This window comes from Trichosurus vulpecula, chromosome 6, assembly GCF_011100635.1.
Source record: "Trichosurus vulpecula isolate mTriVul1 chromosome 6, mTriVul1.pri, whole genome shotgun sequence".
Classification (NCBI taxonomy): Eukaryota; Metazoa; Chordata; class Mammalia; order Diprotodontia; family Phalangeridae; genus Trichosurus; species Trichosurus vulpecula.
In genome coordinates, this window is record NC_050578.1 from 268,029,568 (window position 1) to 268,045,044 (window position 15,477).

Here is a 15,477-nt window from a genome sequence, read left to right on the forward strand (position 1 = left end):
CAAGAGCCTTCAAGGGCTTGTTTATCCTTCTTCCAAATAATTCAAAAGAACTTTTTCTACCTCTCACCAATACCTTGTGAGAAAAAAACCAAGTCCACTAAGCTCCATAGAAAATCAATGGAAAGTATCTAAGAAATACAGAACATTATCATAATTATTTCCATCTGCAAAGTGCTTCAGTGTTGGAATGTCTCCTTGGGATCCATGTCAATTTCAGCTCTCAGATTTTTTTATTTTCTGTGGATTTAAGACTTAGCCATTTACCTCCCCCTTTAAAAAATTCTTGGTTAAAAGAGGATAGGTAGGAAATATGGAAATATGGGAAGGGGGAGGGGGATGCATTCAGAATGGAAGGGATATAAAAACAAAAAGCATCAATAACTTTTTTTTTAAATTCCATATTCCCTTAACTCATCTAACAACTTTTCACTGTTTCAGATAAGGCCTCAGGAGTCTGTCGATACTGACACCTCCTGGCCAAATGGAAAAACTACTGCACTTCACCACCCCCAAACCAGAGTAAAACATTTCCTGAGGACACTGAGCTCCTGGAATACCACTTAAGTGCTTAGTAGGATGGCCATCACCCTAATTTTACAGAAGGCCTTAAGTGCCAGGTCATCTACAAATTAGAAAGGGAATAACTGGCTTAATGATTTAAATTCCTATGGGAAAAAGAATCCTCATTAGCCAAAATTTATTGAGCACCTGTTACGTCGCTAGCACTGGATATTTTACTCACAATATTTAGTATATAACCTATAAACTTCCAGCAGCCTCTATGGGGTACATTCCACAAACGTAATGACATATCTAGAGATAAATCTAGGCTTCAGCTTTACATTTTAACATAAGGTAGCAAAGCAATCCATTGATCCTTGAACTAAGTACTGACTTTGTTATAAGGGCATCAGAGAATAATGCTGTAGAATACACTTTCTATTTTTTCAAAGTGCATTATCTCATAACCACATATGGCATACCCCTTTGAGATCAAGGGGTAGGGAACTGTACAAAGATGACCAAGGTGTGCCTACTTCTATCTTGGGTCTGAAGGAATGGCATCACCTGACAACTTGTCTATTAAATGACGCTGTCCTACCTAGGAACGAAGCTGTCTCTCCAAGAGGAATGGACTGTCTGGCTCTTTGCCACGTTAAGGCTTAAATTACCTTGAAGTATGAAGCAAGGATTGGCTCCAAGTATCAAGATAGGCAACAGGGGAGATAGTTTGTTTACTCTCCTCTGCAGCTCTCTCTTGAAGATGATGGGCACATCTGACACTTTGCCCCCACATTTATTGCCTGCCTCTTGAATTGTCCTCGGAAAGGCTGGTGTCGACAGCAGATTCAGCGCCTGGCCAAGTGCAAAGGAAAAGAGAACCAACACAATAAACTCACCAACCAGACTCCAGGGGGATCTATAGGTCCAAAGCTAAGAGCTTCTGTGCCCAGAAGGCAGAGAATCAGGTGTCTCTTGCAGGACCTTCCCAAATCAAATGTCTCTTGGTATTAGTTCTGAGCTGTTACAATCTTAACCAAATAGACATATACCCTCTTATTTTTGCCCCTCTCTCAAGCATTTAAGAATCAATCACACACTCTTGGGTGAAGGGCTGCAAAAATATTTATTAAAACTAGAAAAATCTTTTTTTAAAAGTTTGAACTCTCTTGAAAGATGTCCTTCAATTTGTACTCCCACCATGGACAAAGACAAAAGAGGATAGTGTGTGAAATATAAGTTAAGAATGAAAAGCCAAAAGGAAGAACATTATTGGACCACCTAGTAACATAGCAAGATTGGGTCAGTGTTTTCCCAGGGTCTCTGAAAATCCCAGTTGGCAGCCCAGATCTACTCTGAGGCCAAGTCACCTGTCATGAACCAAGAGGAAAATACAATTCCAAAGGGTCAGGTTACCATTAGTTCTCAAAGCTGGCCTGTTTCCCACTAAACCAGTTTTACCCAGGAGTTTCTGGCCACAAGAGCCTCCAACCACCTGAGCCCTCCCCCCCAATGGATGTATGTAGAGGGTCCCTCTGACACATGCAGAAATCCCTACTTGAGATCCATGAAGCGGATGTCCATGATGAGGAGGAAGTTCTTAGGCAGTGGGCGAGGGGCTGGAGAGAGCACAGTAAAAACCTGGTGCTCCAGGTCCACACTAGTCACCACAATGAAGCCAGCCACACTGGTCTCCGAGATGTTCTCCTCAGTGCCCTCAGCTGTGCTGACACTCAAGAGGTGATGCACCATGTCTCGCCCTGGGGTAACGGGTACCAGTTTCAGCTGATTGTCCTCCTGTGACATTCCCAAAGGGAGACATGAGTCTGGGATGGTGGGAGCCCCCACCTTGTAGATTTTCACATCGGAGAATTTGACATTGAAGGCATGGGGATAGAAACAGCCACGGAAACCATAGAAATACTCTCGGATGCGCTCATCCCTATATTCCCGGCGGAAGTCCTTCGACCGTTCAACCACTCCCCCTGACTTGGGGAGTAGAACAGTGCGCACAAAGTGGGGCAAGTCACGCTTGAGCTCATTGTACAGTCGTTCCTGGTCCAGCACTACCACCACGTCCACCTCAAAAGCAGAAGCAGCGTGCACCAAGGCCTGGTAGCCAGAGCCCTTGACCCACCCACAGGTGTTAATGACACAGCCACTGACAGAGGCTCGGCGGTTCACCTCGCAACGCTGATTGAAGACATCTGCAAGACGTGATGTAATCTGCAGAAGGAAGGGTCACAGTGAGGACAGGACAAGGCAGTCCAAACCATAACCGCTCAGTCCCAGCTCTCCTGTAATTTGCCATCTGATTTTCAGCACTGCCCACTTATTTCCTGTCAGTCTTCTAGGCAGATAATCAGATTGAAAAACATAAAAGGCCTTAAAGGCCATTTCATCTGACCCTTTCGTTTTCTATTCAAGAAAACTGAGGCCTAGTAAACTCAATGCCTTGCCCAAATACCTTAATAATTTACACAAGCATTCCGTGGCAGAGCTGGATTCAAACCCAGTTTCTCTTATTTGATATCCAATGTCCTTTCCACTTTTCATCAAGTCTTGGGATCCAAGATTTTATTGGTGTGGGAATACAGCCTTCACTGACAATTTCTTAACCCCTCCGGGACTTAATAAAGACCCCAAAATTCCACACTCCTGAGGCCAATCTACTAATGCCCTCTTGGAACCTGGATTAGGCTGGTCCTCAGACAAGAGACATAGAGTACATTTATAACCACACAACCCCATTCCCCTGTCCACCTTTTTCCCCTAAGCCTACACTTGAAGGCTTTCTAGTCTGGTAAGAATATGCCAGAGCATTCAAACAGTCAGGGATGCTTCCATACAATTATTATGTGGCACCAGAGGATGATTTTTATGGAGGCATTATAAGAAATATCAAAAAGTGACTATTAATTTCTTTGCAGTAACAGTTTGGGCTAAACATTACATAAATGTGGTTGGAAATCAAGGTATTTTCTGAATTATTCTCTGGTTTCTCCACTCCAAAGCATTATGTACTTACCTGTGGAATAAACTTTACCATCCAACAAAAATATTTTACCAAACCTTTCAGCAAAACTCAAATGTATTCGTGTGTACACACACGCGCCCCCATACATACATACATATGTATGTATGAGTTACATAACATAAGCCATATAGCAACAATGGAAGTAAATGGAACAATAGAGGGTTTTAAGCAGCCCCACAGTTTTCATCCCAACAGCAGCCCCTTTCTCTACCCCAATTCAGATCTTACCTTATTGTAAAGCTTGATGTTGGTACCAGGTGTAGTGGAGCCAAAGTGATAGACCAGTGGGGCCTGGATAGAGAAACCCTCCTCTACATCAGCAGGTCGCTCAATGTAAAGGGCCCCCATAGTTCCAGGAATAGACACAGAGCCTTGGCCGACATCCAGCTCCACATAGGTGGGTCTCCGGCCTAGTCGCACAGCATAATTGAGTAAAAGGCGGCATACTGTGGATTTGCCCACATCCGTAGGGCCTACTACCATCACTCGAGGACCTCGCTCTTCCTCACGCTCTGCTTGCCGTCTCATTTGTTCCAGGGCAGTGTGAGTGTTAAGATAAAGGAGCATGGGAGTGTCCTTGGAGACATAAGCCACCTCAGTGCGACCGCTCAGCTGGAGAGAACAGCCATGCCAAGTGAAGACAGCAACTTTGGCACCTGCGTCAAAAGTGAATTTTTTGTTTCGAGTCAGTTCTGTGCCAAAGATTTCTGCCATGCCAGCCAGCAGTTCCAGCTGGGCTGACTGGGAAGCCTCCACCTCAAAACGTAGTTCTGTCTCTCGTTCTAACTCGAACTTAGTCTGTGGCTTCTTTTCATCATTGGCTTCTTCTGCCATCTTCTCTTCTGTGAGGACACTGTCTCTGAAGCACACAGGTTAAAGATGAGAGGACAAGGGAAAAACAGAGTCATTTAATTTTGCAAAACACACTTATTAGGCACCTACTGCATGCGAACCACTGCGCTAGATCCTGTCGGAGATATAAATTTTACTTAAGACACAGTCCCTGCCCTCATAAAACTGTCTAGTACAAGGATAAGTTAGTGTGGTGATTTAGGGCTATCAAAACCTCCTCTTTTGATGTAATTTTGATCTTCAAAACAGATGTTTAAGGTTATTAGAATACGTATTATTTATCCCCATTTAACAGATGAGGAAACTGAGGTCCAAAGATTTACGTGACTTGTGCAGCTTCCCGCAGCTAATGTGTCAGAGAGAGGTTTTAACCTAGGTCTTCCCAATTCCCACAAAACCTTGTTTGGCAACTCTAACAAAAATATTAAAGATTACATATTATAGTTTATCCTTGTACTAGCCAAGGTTTTGAAGATCAAAATTACATCAAAAGAGGAGGTTTTGATAGCCCTAAATCACCACGCTAATTTTGATGGTGGTGGTGATGGCTATTACTCTCTTTCTCATCCACATCCTACCTTACATTATACTTCCTTGTGTACTTGTCTTATTTCCCATCATAGAACGGGAGCTCAAAGATAGGGGCTACACTAAAAGGAATGTTTCAAAGAAAAAGTCACAGAAGTACAAACTGTGACAATGAGAAGAAATCTTAGAGATTGAAGGCTCTCATTTTACAGATATTGACTCATGAAGACGAAGTGACTTCCCCAAAATTACACAGAAAGTTATATCTAGATCCTCAAATTTAAGTCCAGTGGCCTTTCAACTACAGGACATTGCCTCCCTATTATACCCGCTTCATCATCATAAGATTCAGAGCTAAAATGGTTTGGGCCAACCTTATTGAGTCCTGAAAAGATGAGGTGATTTTTTTACAAAGATACAGCTAGTAAGTGTCTCAGGCAGAATTTGAACTTAGGTCTTCCTGACTCCAAGTCAGGTACCCCTTTCATGCAATTCAGATTCAAACAGTTCTCTAATTCCAAATAGTGTTTTTTTTCCTACTGTAACTGTTTTGTTGGCATGACCCTTTTTTAGAGATGCACTCATCTAGTGGAGAGCCAGCTGGGCTTGGAATAAGACAGCCCTATGTTCAAATCCTGCTGGTGAATCTTATTAGCTGTATGACTACTGGTAGTTACCTTAACCTTTCCAAAACTTCATTTCTTCACTAATAACATGGAAAAATAGTCAATTAACCAGCAAGCATTTATCAAGCACATACTCTGTGCTAGGCAGATTATGCTAAGCTTGGGGATACAAAACAAAAGTAGCCTCTGTCCTCTGAGAACTTAACACTATAATACGGAAGACAATATGCAAACAACTATGTAGGAAAGACGTATGTGATCGCCGGCTTTGAAACCTCGAGCAAGACATCTCAGCTATCAAGACCTCGACTCCATCATTTGTAATGCGATAGGGTTCCGGCTCCAAGCGTTACCAGAACACACCCCTCCCCCAACGCTATACCGGACAAAAAGCTCGTCCGATGAACTAATCCGTCTTCACCCTAACAGTTCACGGAGCGTAGCGGGAAATGTTCCGGACTGTGGAGTGAGAGGCCCCCGGTTCCCTTCCTGGTTCTGTCGCTCGCTCTCATTACCTGTGGGACCTTGGGCAAGTCTCTTAAATGTCTCCGGGCCTCAGTTTCTCATCTTCAGAGTGACGGGCCTGGACGCGATGACTTCAGAAGTGCCTTTCCGGATCTAAACCTGTAGGTCAGTGCTCGTCCTCGGGCCTGTTTCATCTATCAAAGTAAAGGGGCTGAGCTAGAACGGCTCTAAGACCGTCCGGATTTGAATTCGCCGGCTGCCCCGCAGATTCCCCGCGTAAGCCCAGGGCTGAGGTCACGTGACAAAGACGGTGGTCACGTGAGGATGCAGGTCCTGAGGGGAGCCCCTCCTCCTCCTCCCAGGAGCGCCCCCTCAGAGGCGAAGATGGTCGTCTCTTTCCCTCCGTCCCACACGCTGGTGAGCGAGTGCCCCCACCACCTCAGTTCCCACGTGAGGAGGGGGAAAACTCACACGACTCCCCCTAGGGAGAACCCCTAGCCACCCAAGCAGAAGCCACTCACCGGGAGCCCCGCCGGAAACCAGAGCCGTCGAGACCTTTCCGCGGGGAAGAGGAAGCCAGAAGTGGCAGAAACCCCGGATCTTCCGGCAGTGCGCGCGAGGCCTCCTGGGAAATGGGGTTCCGGTCCTTCTCTCGCCTGAGCCACTCAGCGTCGCGCGGTGCATCCCGGGAGTTAGAGTCAGGAAGATTGTTTGGATGCGGAGGCTCCTCGGAGGGCGGAGCACGTGGTGAGGGGCGGGGCTGGGTTCCCTTCTTCTGATTGGCTGCAGAACTCCAACCGCTGGCTGTTGCTGGGATTCGTGCCTGCCTGCCTACCTACCTACCTACCTACCTACCTCCGCACTCGCAGGGCAGTCCCCCAGGCTGCTGCGGGTATCGCATGGTGGGTGGGCTTTCTTGCCTTCGGTGCCTAAGGGAAACGAACCCCTCCACCTCCCAAACGTGATGCCCATTTAGCCTCTTGGTCGGGTTACTAAATTGTGTACGGCCTTGGGAAAATAACATCTCTGGTCCCCAGTTTTCCCATCTGTAAAACTGGGAAGGAATATTTGGACTAGATAGTCTGCAAAGCTCACATTAGAGGTCTTGGCAAAACTTAAAAGTCATATATAAACCTTAACTTTTTTATTACTAAGGAATCTTTCAGTTTTAAATGGAATAAGTTAACAGGCACTTATTAAATACTTACTTAAGTCAGCGAGCATTTATTACTTACTATATGCTGGGCACTGTGCCAAATGCTGGCGTTACAAAGAAAAACAAACAAAAAAAACCACCAAAACCCAGTCCTTTCCCTCAGGAAGCTTACAGTCTAACCGCAGAGACTGTGTGCAAAAAACTATACACAATGCAGGATAAACAACAAACAAGCAAATACATACTAAATAGATTGGAGATACACGGTGTGCTACAAAGGGTTTGGAGTCTTGGATCTTGGTCCAAATCCCACTTTTGCTATTTACTCTGGATAATTAGGTAAATCGCTTTACCTCTATAGGCCTCTGTTCCTTCCTCAGTAAACTATAAAAAAAGAAATAGTTAATATTTACATAGTATTTATTACGTAGGAGGAACAGTGCTAAGCTCTTTACAATTGTTATCTAATTTGATCCTTACAAGAAGGGAGGTAAGTACTATTATTATCCTCATCCATGAAAGGAGGAAGCTGAAGCAAAGGGGTTAAATGACTTGCCCAGGGTCAGGCAGTATCTTGGGTTGTATTTGAAGTCCAGTCTTTTTCACTTCAGGCCTAGCCCTTATTCACTATTCCACCTACCTGCCCAATGAGGGGAAGACTTCTGAGGTGCCTTCCAGGACCTTGCAACTCAGATGCTGTTACTAGTTAATAATGCTCTCCTCTTCTTGAGATTCTTTTGTATATACTTACCTGTTTAACACCTGTTCCTTCTCTCCCACCCCCCTTTCCCCTCCCCCGCTAGAATGTCAGCTCCTTCAAGGCCGAGTTCTATTTGATTTATTTTGGTATCATCAGTGTCTCATTTGGTGCCTTCCGTATATCAGGTGCTTAATGAATGCTTTGGGATTGAATTTGGTGGTGGTAGTGGTAGTGAGTCAGTCAGGATTAAATGGAACCTACTGTTTGGAAGGGGTTGAGAGGTGGGGAGGAATCAAGATACTACTCTGCCAACCAGAATACCAGTGTTGGATGGTCTAAGAATGATAGGATGGGGGCTGAGTAAATAGAACTACGTCCAAGAAGTCCAGGAAATTTCTGAACTTCTCTAGTCACGGATAACTTTAAACAATACAGGAACAGTGATGGCTTCTCATAAACATTACTCTCTGGGACCTTCAGAGGAGCCATCTTATACCATTTTTAACATTAGAAAATAAATATCCCCAGGCAGATTAAAGAAAGGAAAAGCATCCATATGTACAGAAATATTTATACTAGCTCATCACTATGCAGCCTCTCAGTAACCATTGATCCAGTGACGCCTTACTCATTGCTGTTCCTGGACTGACATTCTCTCTCCAGACTCCAGGCATTTTCACTGGCTGTCCGCCATGCCTGAAATGTTCTCATCTCCACCTCCTGGCTACCCTGGCCTCCTTCAAATCCCAACTAAAAATCCCACCTTCCAGGAGAAGCCTTTCCTGGGATTCCCCTTAATTCTAATGTCTTCCCTATGTTGATTATTTCCTATTTATCCCATACACAGATTATAATTGTATGTTATCCCTCCAGTAGACTGAAGTCTTGAGGGCAGACACTGTCTTTTAGTTTTCTTTGTGCTCCCACTTAGCATAGTGCCTGGCACAGAGTAGGTGATTAGTAAAATTCTTTTAACTGACTAGAAACTGAGGAGAGGACCATCAACTGGGGAATGGCTCATCAAATTATGATATATGATTATAATGGAATACCACTGTGACACAGGAAATGACAAAAGGGATTATTTCAGAGAGACCTGGGATGAACCTCTGCAAAGTGAAGTGGTCAAAACCAGGAGAATAATTTAAATGGTAACATTATAAAGAAAAACAACTTTGAAAGACTAAAGATTTATGAGTCATGCAAAGACTAACCAGGATTCCAGAGTTACCAATGATGAAGCATGCTACTCACCTCCTGAGTGAGCTTACTTAGCACAGTACCTGGCACATAGTAGGTGCTTAATACATGTTTATTGACTGACTGACTGACTCAAGATATAGAGTGAGACATATTTTTTTGAACATGGCCAAGTGGAAATTTTCTTTTGCTCACCCATGCATATTTGTTACAGTGTTTTTTTTTTCTTTTCTCAATAGGGGTGTGGAGAGGTGGGAGGGAAAGAAAGTAGATTTTTGTTAATTTTTAGAAACTAAAGTTATTTATTTTGATAGTATTTTTTCCAATTTTATGTGAAGACAATGTTTAGCTTTCATTTTTAAATTTTTTTTTATTTTTAGTTTACAACACTCAGTTCCACAAATTTTTGAGTTCCAAATTTTCTCCCCCTCCCTCTTAAACTTTCATTTTTTACAAGATTTTGAGTTCCAAATTTTTCTCCCTCCCCCTTCTTAAAATGATAAGCAATTTGATATAGGTCACGTATGTGCAATCACGTAAAACATATTTCCATATTAGTCACAGTTGTGAAAGAAGAAACAGACCAAAAGGAAGAAAAAAAAAATAAGGTAAGTGAAAATAGTATGCTTCGATCTGCATTCAGACTCCATCAGTTCTTTCTCTGTACTTGGAGAGCATTTTCTGTCATGAGTCCTTTTGTAATTGTCTTGGATCATTGTATTGCTAAGAAGAGCTAAGTCATTCATAGTTGATCCTCATACAACGTTACTGTTACTATGTACAATGAGAAACTAAATTTATTTTTAAAAAAAAAGGTCAGGGAAATTGAGGCTTGAAGAAAGCATTTTATATTTAATTTTCACCCAGTGTTAGGCAACCAGGTGTAGTAAAGTATAATAGAATTGAAGTCAGAGATGCTGGTTTGGAGTTCTGCTGCTTTTTCATGACCTTGGCCAAGTCACTTCCTTTTTGGTTTAAGTCTCACATTGTGTGAAATAAGGGGGTTCAAACCAGATAATATCTGGGCACCTTCTATATCTACATTCTGTAATCCTAATCTTTCTTCTCTCTGCCCCACCCCTTACCTGGGGATTGGCTTTGTTAGAGATAATACATAATAACATTGATGGTGCTTTTAAAATTTTCAAAATTGCAGGAGGAAACCTGGTATAGTGGATAGAAAGCAGCCCTCAAAAGTAGAAAGCAAGACACTTAACTTCTTTGCACTCTAAACTTCTCTCTAAGATTATGAATTTTCAGAGAAAATGTAAACCTGCATTGGTAGAGAGTTTTCCTCAGCTGAGTTTTCCATACTTCAGTCCATATCCTTTAAAGTTTGCAAGGGAGTAGGATAAAGTATTAGGCTGGGAATTAGAAAGAACTGGGTTTGAATCATGCTTGGGGACACTTATTAACTGTGTGACCCTGGACAAATCACTTAACCTCTCTGTTCCTCAGCTGTCAAAGGAAGGAATTGGACTAGATCAGGCCTGCACAACCTTCATGTGCCAAAGGATTTCGGGCAGCCCTAGAACAATGCAGAGGAAAACATCCTCTACATTTTTGGGGGCCACCCGAAATCCTTTGGCGTGCCCACAGGCCATAAGCTGCCCACTGGCCATAGGTTGTACAGGCCTGCTGGACTAGATGGTTTCTAAAACCTCTTTCAGCCCTAATTTGTGACACTTTGACTTGATCGTAGCTACACAATGACCCTTTTCATGAAGGTACTACAGGTGTTATTACTTTTATTGGAAACTGAGCCTCAGAACATGCTTCATCATAAACAAAAGTCTAACTGCAGAAGTGACCTTAGATGGATCATCCTGAATGCCTCTTCCCACTCCGCACCCCTGTACAAACGATGAAACAAGCCCAGAACGGGGAAGAGATTTGTCCAAGGCCGCTCAGGAAATTAAGGGGCAGAACTACCATGATTTGAACCCAGGTGTCCTGACTTCACAGCCAGTGCTCTTGTCTGATTTAGCCAATACTCTGCCCCCCAGTCTTCCTGGGCTCTTCACACCAAACAGCCAAGTGTGAAGGGGTCAATTCTCCCTCTATTTTATGTTGCGTTTAAAGAGTCCAGAAACCTCACTCTCATTTCGATGTGTTGTGATTAATTCTTTTTTTTTTTCCAGTGGGGAAGGCAAGGCAATTGGGGTTAAGTGACTTGCCCAAAGTCACACAGCTAGTAAATGTGTCAAGTGTCTGAGGTCGGATTTGAACTCAGGTCCTCCTGACTCCAGGTTCTACTCACTGCACCACCTAGCTGCACCTCATTTCGATGTGTTGGATACATTGAATTGAACTCTGACCTTGGTCTCTGTGGCATTGTTCCATCATCTACCATCTATACAAATGTCTCCCACACTTAATTCATCACTGGCTTTCTCCTTACTGTTAATCTAATTTTCCCAATTGTCTGAAGATATTGTGGGAAGCCCACTGGAGTTGGCAGACGGAACTTCCAATACTACCTGTGTGACCTTGGACATAGAACCTTTCCTTCTCTAAGCCTCAGTTTTCCTTTCTGCCAAATGATCTCTGAGGCCCTCAGAGAGGAAGTTCTTAACCTAAGGTCCATGAGCTTTTTAAAAAATATTTTGATAATTTTGTTTCAATATATTTGGTTTCCTTTGCTGTCCTGTATCTTTTGTACATTTTAGAACATTCTCCTGAGAAGGGGTCCATAGGGTTCCCCAGACTGCCAAAAAGGACCATGAAACAAAAAGGGTTGAGAACTCCTGCTTTAGGCAATCTCCAAGTTCTCCTCTAAGGAGTGAGGATACCATCTTTTCTTTGGTATCTCATGAGCTCGGTGAAAAACTGCTGACTCTGGTGTCTTCACCTCTGTAGTCAAATTCGATCCAGCAGTTTGTTCAGTACAAAGTACCGAGTTAGGCCTTGGGTAGGCAAAGGCAAAGATAAAACCGCCCTCTAGAAGCTTACATTCTACTGTGGGGGTGGAAAGTGTACATGAGGAAAGAAATTCAAAGTAATGAAAATTTTCAAGGAGAGAATGGAAACTAGCGAAGGCACTGTAGCTGTGTTTGAAGGAAGCTAGAAAGTCTATGAGTCCGGGGTGGGGGGGGGGCAGTTTGTGTAAGAGAAGAGAGGGATGAAATATCATATCACACGCTGGAAATTGTTACCAGCCTAGTTTGGAACAGAAAGCCAATGAGGTCAAGTTCTACAAGGAAGCCTGGAAAGGTAGGTGGGAGTCAGATTGTGGAGGCCTTTAAATGCCTTGGTGAGAAGTTTTTCTTTTGTCCTGGAGGCAATACAGAGCCATTGATCCCGAGCAGGAGGGTGATATGGGCTGATCTGTGTTTAAGGAATTTGAATTTTATAGCTTTGTGAAGGATGGATAGATCTTCAAGAGAAGAGACTAGATGCAGAGAGACTAAGAGATCGTTGCAAAAGTCCAGGCAAAAAGTCCCTTGTTGATGGCACAGTGAAGAGAGCAGTGGAGCTGAGGTCCAACCTCTGATATTAATAATGCTGCTCTAATATCTCATGGTCTTCCACTGTTACTTCCCTACAACTTACTCATTGTCTCAGCTTGTCCCTCAGGCTCACTTTCCTCACCTATTGATTAATGGTAAAAAATTTGATACTATTTGATTTTATTTGGGGGGGGAGGTTGGGATATAAAGTTTGTGAAAACCCTTATAATCCACAAATCAGTATGACTTTGGGCAAATATGTTCACATCTGTGGGCCTCAGGTTCCTCATCAGCAAAATGAACGAGTGCATTGGTAACTAAGGTGGAACTTTCTTACTGTTTCAGAATGATAAATTAATTAAATCTCTTTGATTGAGCCTTACTAGGTGCAAAGCCCCAGGTTGAAACCCCTAATTACTAGGTGCTAAGCCTCTGTGGGTGTAAAGCCCTCAGGGTTCTAAGGGGAGTTGCTAAGACCAGAGCCAAAAGTAGGAGCCTAAGTTCTGGTCGCTCAGATGACGTTTGATGACGTCCAAGGACTGTATAAAAAGAGAGAACGGAGCTATTTGCTGGGGGCTGTCACTCACTGGAAGAGACTCTGGGTGGTTGTTAAGGGCCCCCCAGCTTGTAAACCCAGATGTTGGGACTTTGTTAAACCCTGGTAATGATGCATTGAGCTTTGAATCAGACAAGGTCTGTCTGTTGATGTTTGTAGTTTGTTTGTATTTGCTCTGAAGTTTAGGGCGCTGGCTTTTCCCCCTGAACTAAGTGAATGATATTTGTACGTTGGACTGAAATAAGCTTGTCAACCCCTTAACGCTGCTTTCCTTAGTAAAGCAGATCAAAAGAACCTGTGCTGGCCATTTTCTCATTGTTGGGCTTGTGTTGGTCTTTCACACCCACAGCAGCTGCTAGCCAGATTGTTTCAACAGTGAGTCAGACTAGAGTGATCTCTGTCTCTTCCAACTGTGATCCTTTTATTTCTCTTAATATTTCTTCTCTTGTCTCCCTGGTCTAGAGAAATAGGAGCTAATAAACTAATCCATTGGGCAGCTAAGTGGCTCAGCCAAGAGAGTGCCAGAGTTGAAGTCAGGAAGACTCTTCCCCCTGACGTCAAATCTGGCTTCAGACACTTATTAGCTGTGTGACCCTGAACAAGTCACTTAACCTGTTTGCCTTAGTTTCTTCATCTGTAAAATGAGCTGGAGAAGGAAATGGCAAACCACTCCAATATCTTTGCTAAGAAAACCCCAAATAGGGTCACAAAGCCTAGGACAAGACTCAACAACAAACTAATCCGATCTGAGCTTCCTTTAAGGTTATCTCAGAAACCCCACCCTTTGGGAAGTCTTTCTGAATCTTTCAGCTGTTAGAGGCCTCTGTCTTCAGAGTATCTTGAATTCTCTTACTTCTGTAAATATTTCCTCTTCTGTAGAATGGAAGTTCCTTGATGGCAGGAACTGCTTTTTTTATACTGACTTTGTCTTTTTCCAGGGTCTACTGAGATGCCTTGCAAAAAATAACTAATAAATAATTAATTCATAATGCTAACTGTTAGTGTTTTAAAGTTTGTAAAGCAGTTGACTGATACTATTCTCCTTTTTTGAGGCTTGCAACAAAGTGATGAGGTAAGCACTCTAGGGACTAACATGCCTATTTTATGAGGAATGATGAGATGAAAGTTTAGTGAAATTCAATGACTTTCCTATGGGTCTATGATCTCATCAATTAGAGAATTCCCTTAAATGAAACAGATCTAATCTTATCCATGCTTGCCCACGTTCTCCCAAAAGTTTGCTGCAAGGGGTACAGCCAACGTATTGGAAGACTTTCTCAATTTCTCCTGACATTTCCAGGGCACCAATGCAGCACTCTGGCTGTTCAGCTGTCACCCTTACTCCTAACGCATGAACAGACCATCTTTTTCTTCCTCTTGTCCAATGCTTCCTTGACATCCTTTGCTCCTGTTGGCAGAGGTGCTCTTTGGTTTGTTGTTGCAGCCAGCCCACACCTGTCACCTTCCTTTCTGTTGATCTCTGTGTAATACTCATCTTTAATTCTTCAAGGACAGTGGTTTTTCTTATCCGTTTATGTTGCCACATAGCAACACAAATGGTAAATATTAGTATTGAAAAGATGGGCCTTTGCTCTAGGGAAGCTTGGGATCAGAAAGAGAGGTATGCAATTCCTGAGAAGCAATCCAGTCCATCTTTATCCTTTTGACTCTGAGACCAGCTTATTGCCCTTCTGTACTCTATCCCAGACAGACACACATGGTTGGGACAATAGTAGATGGTGTCCAAACAAATACACATTGAAATCTAGGCAAAAAGCATTTTTCCTCCACTTTTTTTTTCTTCATGAAACTAATAAGAATTACAATTGCTTCAGAAATGGGATTTGAATCCAGGTCATCCTGTCTCTTCTTCTAGCACTCTATCTACTGTACCACTGAACTGAATTAAGCCTTGGTAATCTCAAATTCATCTGGCTGTTTTAAGCTAAAGGAGCAGCATTCCAGAACTCCACTACATATATAGTTTATTCTTGTTTTTTTTTCTCTTTTCTCAAATCACCACTAGTCTGTTTGTTTTAAAGGCCTTATTTTATTTTAAATTTTATTTCTATATTAACAAAAGAAACTTTATTTAAAGAAACAGAATGAACCACTTAATTATGCACATGATGATGTCACCAGATTATCTTGTTATACAGTTGTCAGTTATATTAAATAAAATATTAATACTAATGCTCAGGGCAGCTAGGTGGCACAGTGAGTAGAGCACCAGCCCTGGAGTCAGGAGGACCTGAGTTCAAATCTGGCCTCAGACACTTGACATACTTACTAGTTGTGTGACCTTGGACAAATCACTTAACCCCAATTTCCCTGCCTTCCCACCTCCAAAAAAATACTAATGCTGCCTTTAGACTCAAATCTGACAGAAGCAATTTTATTTATTAAT

The 15,477-nt window shown here is 42.8% G+C and overlaps 1 protein-coding gene across 2 annotated transcripts; it reads right to left on the reverse strand.

Annotated features, from left to right (window-relative positions):
* Positions 1-682: 682 nt before the first annotated feature.
* On the reverse strand, positions 683-6,611 carry CLP1 (cleavage factor polyribonucleotide kinase subunit 1). 2 transcript variants are annotated; one of them, XM_036765668.1, is made up of 5 exons: positions 6,531-6,598; positions 6,060-6,203; positions 3,767-4,397; positions 2,060-2,727; positions 683-1,356 (listed from the first exon to the last, which is right to left on the reverse strand). In XM_036765668.1, exons 3-5 carry the CDS (start codon positions 4,370-4,372, stop codon positions 1,350-1,352), a joined length of 1,281 nt encoding a protein of 426 aa, XP_036621563.1. In that variant the 5' UTR covers positions 4,373-4,397; positions 6,060-6,203; positions 6,531-6,598; the 3' UTR covers positions 683-1,349. The 2 variants fall into 2 exon arrangements, with proteins under 2 accessions (XP_036621563.1, XP_036621564.1); XM_036765669.1 differs by lacking the exon at positions 683-1,356 and having other exon boundaries at positions 1,610-2,727; positions 6,531-6,611.
* Positions 6,612-15,477: the final 8,866 nt, after the last annotated feature.